At 35.3% G+C, this 7360-nt stretch overlaps 1 protein-coding gene across 1 annotated transcript in view; it reads right to left on the bottom strand.

Annotated features, from left to right (window-relative positions):
• LOC122324819 (cyclin-K) overlaps positions 1-2547 on the bottom strand; it is a 7275-nt gene extending 4728 nt beyond the window's left edge. Inside the window, exons 1-5 of the mRNA XM_043219498.1 lie at positions 2414-2547; positions 1018-1306; positions 835-916; positions 240-371; positions 44-149 (exon numbers count right to left, since the gene is read on the bottom strand). Coding sequence (XP_043075433.1) covers positions 44-149; positions 240-371; positions 835-916; positions 1018-1220 — 523 coding nt within the window. The 5' untranslated portion in view covers positions 1221-1306; positions 2414-2547. The remainder of the gene's footprint in view (positions 1-43; positions 150-239; positions 372-834; positions 917-1017; positions 1307-2413) is intronic.
• Positions 2548-7360: the final 4813 nt, after the last annotated feature.

The following is a 7360-nucleotide window of genomic DNA, read 5'->3' as shown; positions in this document are numbered from 1 at the left end:
ATTATAATATAAATATATATGTATGACTTAAACCTACCAATACCTTTGAGCTGTTTAGCATAGCGCAGCAGAAACTGGTAGGGGTGCTCAACTTGTAAATCAAACTTGATTGTCTGGAGTAAAATTCTTTCCAGGACCATGACCTCTTCCTGTGGAGACATTCCATGAAACGCAGTGATGTTTAATACAGCGGGAACCTCACAAGAATGAGAATTTTACGTTTTGAATGGACTGCAAACCTTTGGATCATCTCCAAACTGTGCAAACTGCACGTCATTAAGCAGACTCCGAGCCGTTTTAATGATGTCTTTACACTTTTTGGGCGTTTCCTCCACTTTGCCAGCCAGGAAAAGACAACAAGCCCCAGTCACCTGCATAGAGAAACATTAAACATGACTACATTTAGAGTGTGATTATAAAATAGACAGTTTTTACCCTATATAGCTCTAGATAATCACAGCTTGGACCAAGCGGCAATTGTTTGGCTCTGTATATTAACTAATTTTGTAGATTAAATAGGTTTGATAGGTGTAATAGGTTTAAAGTACGAATCAATGACTTTAATAGAGAGCATCAATGTTCACCTAGAGTAAAAAATAAAACAATAAACATTAAGGCCCAGTTTCATTTACAGGGTTTAGCCTAACAAAACATATTGGAACTGTAATTGAAATGGTTTAAATAATTCTAATATTAGAATGAATAAATAAATTATAAATGACCCCAGTTACACAAAGCAGTACCTTTTTGATAAACACTGTAAACTATTAGGCCTTATATGATAGGATGGATGAAATAGTCTGCCAAAATGCATGAAATGTATGTCGTACTTACATATCTGGGAAACTGTTTGAAGGAATGAAACATGTAAAAACGATGAAAGTATGTTATTCCAGTTGCCAGAGTGTCATAATGTCTTAAAAATTGGTTAAGGATCATATAAAAAAACCTCTATTCCTACACACAGTTGAAACTGAATATGGTGAGAAGCTGTAAATGGCGGCATTAGAAGGATACAGTCCCAGACGTGTTCCGACGTCGAATATGAACCGGGCTCCTTCTCGTCTGTACCGGGCTTCTGTGGCTGGATCAAGGCCATCGGACTGGGACGGGGTGTGGGCCAAATCCTTCTTGTCCCAGTACCAGCATGGCTTTGTGTGGTCCAGATTCGTGGCAAAACTTCCAGCGGCGGTGTTAGAATTCTCCTTGCCGTCCTTCATTTGGAAGGAAGTGACAGCTGATGCCAAACTGGACTATCAGGCCGCCGTCGGACAGCAATAGCTGTGCAGGTCTGGACAGCAAAAGACTGAACATATTACTTAGTTAATCACTTGTTAACCTCGAACGTACGCTTAAAAGACAGTTACTACTCAGAAAACATCAGTCGGATGAACTTGAACTACATTAAGCTAAACGATGACAGCTTCCGCAGAGCAAAAGCTGATTAATGAATTCATTTTACAACAATAATTTTACTATTTATTACTATAAAGGTGCTATAAACAAACAAAGAACAAAAATAGTATCATCAGCGAACATAATACTACAAGATATTAAGAGAGAAGAAAATACTATATTCAGTTACTCACCTTGTAAATAGTGAGTAAATAAATAAATGTCTACTATAAAACAACATTTGCAGAAATCTTTTTTTTCTCTCCCTCTAACACTATTTTACAACAATTAAGAACATTTCATTGCCTTTACAGCAAAGCTTCTGAAAATTAAACATCTGCTGCATTTTTTATTTTTTTTTAATTAGGTACTTCATTAAAGTTATGTTTTTTTTTTTTTGAATTTTTTTGTATTCAGTACGGTCAGACTCAAAACATTATTAATTACACCAATCATCACAGTGATGTGTACAGTGTATACACACAACTCAGCCAGCTTCGAAACCGTAAGAATTTGTAGAGTTGAAAACGATTAAATTCTTAGCAACACTAAAACATTATGGATTTACAGCAAAACGCAATTTCTACAAACACGTACGTACTGCTGATAGTTTTCATTAAATCTACCAAACGAAGGATTCCCGTCGGACAACTGTACGGCATCATAATTATTGTCAGAAAAGTAAAACAGATATCACGTTCGAGGCAGTTAATCACATGTACCACATTTAAAGCTCTATTTAAAGTCTACGTGAATCATCAGCTTCGTGAGCTCAAGTTTCATCAGCAACAGAGCATACTGAAACACTAAATGTATCATATATCTCTGATCACATATAACGTTAGCAGCTGATTATACAGTAAATCTGATGTTTACGTGAAAAGACCACTTCGATCTTTTTATCCCTCGATTCATTTTGACAGAGGGAGTAAAGCGCTTTCAACACCGCTGCCGGAGGATCACATTACTTACTCATCCTTCATTTTATAAAACGTGTGTAACTAATTCATAGTCTTACCGTTGTGATATATTATTCGACTATGATCTCGATGAGTTGAGCAGTTAGATAAAATTGTAATCTTTGTCAATCTTCACATTCGCGACATGGAGGCGGCCATTTACAGCGCGTCTTCTTTTGCCTCTTCTCAGCAGCCCTCTTGCACCGTTAAACCCGCTGGAGTCGCATTAGCGCCCCCTGCAGGCCTGGAGGACATATACGCCAAAAGAACTCCCGAACTTCATCTTGCAGCTACATTTGAGCAGTAAACTATATAATAATAACTTTATCTACAATGACTACCTAGCTGTTCGCTATCCTCAGATCATGGAGTAAGTGTTATGGTTAATATTTGCTCAGTAGTGCTTTCTGAACGCGTGCAGCGGTCAGGTGAACTTTTTTGTTGTTGTGTGAACTTGCCTTTGTTAAGGTACTGCAAAAACCTCTTTAAACTATCCATCCAGTATTTAACTGCAGCTTGGGTGCTGGCTTTATTTGAAATGAAGGAAAAAAAATCTTGTCCATGGCCTTATATGGTACAATATTAAAATATAGGCTTCCTTATATCTTCTTTTTCTGGTTCCCAATAGGTTTTCCTTTCAACGCAGAAGCTACTTAGTGTTGGGAAGATTACTTTGGAAATGTAATAGGTTACAGATGAAAAGTTATCCTTTTTAAAATGTAATTTTTGTGTAACTACTTTAATTACTTATTATTAAAGTAACGTAATAGAATACATTTTTATTTTATTCAAATGTTATTTTCAAAATCGCAAACCAGGCAGAGTCAGCATTAAAGTAGTACTTACTTGAATTAAGATTACAATAATTAAATTTTAAAGCACAGGCACCACAAAATCAGACTTACTTGAGATCACTCTGAGGATAAATACAGATTTAAGGCAACACCATTAAATAGTTTAGTAACTATTATACTGTTTTTGAAATTAAATCTTTATCTGTGACAGGAAGTATTGACATCTAACAATGCTAATCTAATCTAACAAAGTTAATCTTAAAAAAATAAAGCATAGACATAAATATGAAATAAAACAGATATTGAAAAAACATTTTTCATATTCTAGACTTACAACATTGGTGTTTTGTATTTTAGAGCAGTCTCTGCAATTTATAAAATTAATAAAATTTATGTAAATGTGTGTGATTAAAAAACAAACAAACCAGATGTAACCGCCATTGTAGTCGTATTTTTTTTCCTCAGTAACTGTAACTGATTCCAATTCATTTAGCATTTTCCAATTCAAATAGCGTAATTAATTCCCATGTAAACTAGTTATTCCCTAACACTGATCGCAATTTGGCTTTATTTAAATCATTGTACTAAAATCCTAAAAATTGTGGTTATAAAAATGGTAGTCCATATGCCCAAAAACGAAACAAAACACGGTCTCTACATTTTTACTATAAAACCATGGTTAATTTTCACACAGGTTTTGAAGCACTAAGTAACCGTTTGCTTGTTAATCAGATTTTGTTTGATTGTTTTTATGCTTTTTCACCAGACAACGTGTTCAGCGATTGTTATTTTTAGTTTTACTTCACAGGCTGTATGTTAACTTTGATGGAAACACCTGATGATGTTCGCTGAGAGAGATACTCACTGAGGAAGCCATGCTGATTACACCTGCTAATATTAGACAAATGTCAGATATTTTAACACTATAATATGTCATCTGGGTTACTGATCTAATTTAAAGTGCCCCTGTTATGGTTTTCTGGAAATATCTTGTCATGCGGCGTGTAACACAGCTCTAAGTGAATGAAAACATGTTTTAAATCTGAAAGTGCACCGTGTATAAAGTTATTGTATCTCAAAACCCTAAATCCCTGAAACAAGTCGTTTTGAAAACAAGTCCTGAAACATAAGCATATTGCTNTTTTTTTTTTTTTTTTTTTTTTTTTTAAAGCTATTAAGGAAATACTGCTTTAAATTAAATCGACAGATCACCGGAAGTGTTTGGAATCGACGAACAAATCATTCGGGAGTGGTTGACCAAATAAGGCAAAAAAATAAATGCATATTATAAGTGTTTTTTGACCTCGCACGAATTTTAACCTGTTGTTCGGGACTCCCCAAAACCAAAATATGAACCTTTTATAACCCATAATAGTAGCACTTTAAGAGTACGCCTGCTTTTGTGCCGTCAGCAGAGGGCAGTGCTGCTCAGCGGTTGAGGCATTTTGGCGCGATCAGATATCCACCATCACATCCCCGACCACTTTTGATCAGCCAATAAACAAACGGTTTTATGTAAACATCGCAAATCACACCACACATGGATTTGTCATCAGCTAATAAACCACATGTAAGTCCGGTCTTGTTCTGGAACCCACTGACTTTCAGCGTATGGGAAAAAAAAACATAATTCTGACTAAATTTGTCCACAACAGAGAGGTCACAAAGGTGTATCAAAAACATATATTTCATTTTATTTTTTGGATTTGCATTGTAAAAGAAGATTTAAAAACAGACAAGTGTGCTGACATTTGAGCCCATAGTTTTCTCCAGCGCTCACCTTCCAAACAGCAACTCAACCCCTTTTATAGACACAATTACAAATCGCCAGCTGAGTTTAATCAAGAGGGACCATAGGAATTACAGTCCAATTTCAGAGAACATAGTGTGAAATATTGTACAAAATATGATTCGAACCTCCCAACGGAAAATTACAAAAAATACATAATACAAAAAAGAAAAGTACAAAACAAAATAAAATGAATGTTGACCAAATTCAAGCGATCTATTCTTTTAAGACGATATTTAAATTAAAAAAGCTTTTTCAGAGTAAGTGTACAGTTAGGCCTAACGTAAATTTTTCTTTTCTATGCCGATTCAAAGCGTATCTACATAACATTTAGGAGCATACTAATTAAATGACTAAATTAAACTGCACTCAAACTACGATGGAAAGCATATTTAACCAATAAATTTCGAGATAAAATCACGTCACTAAATTCATATCATATCAGAGTCAGATACAACAACAAAAAAAATGAATCCTCATACACAATCTTTCATAATAAGTCTTATTAATAAAAAATTAACATAAAAATTAAAGTACACATATACATGCTCTATCATTTTTATACAGATTATATTTCAAACAACCAATTGCTTGCAAACATCACATTTTTCAGCACACTACTCCTCAGGTTTAGTAACGTATTTGTAAAAATATATATTATATTTAGCCCCACTTTTTTTGTAAAATTCCCTGAAAGTTCTCTTGAATTAAATTAAAATTCTGCATAATATGCAAATTGTTTGCGATCTTTTTAATTCTGATATATTCACACCGTGGATGTAAGCATTACGTCTCTCACTGTGGACAATGTTACTTGAAAAAATACACCTGCATTATTTTTTTAATCTATTTTTCCAGAATATAAAGACCATATGCTGAAAAATACAATCAAGTTTAAGCATTTCATATTCTACCTCTCTTCGATATCACTCTATATACTTGCAAAGGGGAAAAAAAACCACATTTCTTTTGTATGAATTTCCACACTATCAGAAAAACAATTTCAATTAAGATAAAAAAAAAAAATCCATGCCTTGAATAGTGTCTTGAATGTGTAACACCGGCTGCTAGGCAACCATTCATTATCGCAACTAAAGAAGACCAAGTTATTACTTAAGTAATTCATAATGATAAGGTAATTTTGTGATTATGGTTATCATTACACGCCGTCCTCTAAAGCAACTGAACAAAACGGACAAAATATACCATAATGCTGGCTAAAATGTGCACTTACATCAAACGCTTATGAAAACATAAGTAGCTTTTATAGTCAAAGCAATAGCGTTCTTCAAACATACACAGTGGGCCTAAATTAGAGAGTCATTTATGTCATCATATCCACCAACACAATTACTTACGCTCGCTATAAAGTTGGGTCCTCTTGTAAACAAGAAAATTAAGAAGAGCTTAAAGACTGCTCCAGTGCCGTCAGAGACCCAGTGGAATATAACCGCTGCGGTGTGATTATTAAAATGAGAATCTAATGATTTGCCTCTGCCAAGGTCAGACGAGGCTTAATTAGGAAAAATGCAATCAGCGACACCGTGCCTTGTTCTAAATGCAGTTTGGGCCAGTGCCAGCTTCAGCTCAAGACGCGGTCTTTAATAAAGGACGCTTGCCGTCTTGTGCTGCCGGCCGAAATAAAGCCGCGACGGGAAGCTCCTGGCGTTGAAGTGAACAGGAAGTTCAACCGAGGAAACATCCCAAAACATTAAACTAAATGCACGGGCCTCTTTGTCATTTTTAAACCTTTATGGCTTTTTTTTCTCCTATGGAAGATAAAGGATGTACAATCAAGAGGAATTTTCTCCCACCAAAGCATATATTACACATTTGCTGCCAAACTCTGAGAACGCGTATGTAAAGCAACGTCCCAAGTCTAATTAGGCCAGTACCTTGTTAAACAAAGCTAGATTCGGGGTAGGTTTAGAGATAAAACCAAACAAATCCAGCCCGGTTCAGGTTAGGTTTAGCGGGTTTACAGTTCTCCACTAAAAACATCTCTTTATGGGAGTGTTGATTCAGTTCAGTGATAGAGTCAGCTCTTTAATAGTGACAAGTGCATTCAGATGAATAATATTACTGAAAATGAAGGCCCTTTTTATTAAACCGCCACGACAAGATGCAATTTTAATGTTTTTGCATGCATAACGCAAAATGTGATCTTAAATAGTAATAGTGAAAATCGTTGCTATTGGATGGCTGTCGGCAGTTGGTGCTGAACACTTCAGTCCATCATTTGCTTGACCTTGAAAGCTTGACTTTCCATCATCTACTACTTTGTATTAGAATGTGTTGCTTTTCTATTGTGGAGAAAACGCTTGCAGTGTCACAGCATCACTCTGCACAGCAAAATCAATCGAGTTGTTTTTCCAGTGTTAATTTTTCAGAGTTACAAAGTGTTGATCTGGTGTTGATTTCTC

The sequence above is a fragment of the Puntigrus tetrazona genome, chromosome 20 (assembly GCF_018831695.1).
Source record: "Puntigrus tetrazona isolate hp1 chromosome 20, ASM1883169v1, whole genome shotgun sequence".
Taxonomy (NCBI): domain Eukaryota; kingdom Metazoa; phylum Chordata; class Actinopteri; order Cypriniformes; family Cyprinidae; genus Puntigrus; species Puntigrus tetrazona.
Note: the sequence above shows the minus strand (reverse complement) of the source record. Positions and strands in the feature narration are given on the sequence as shown.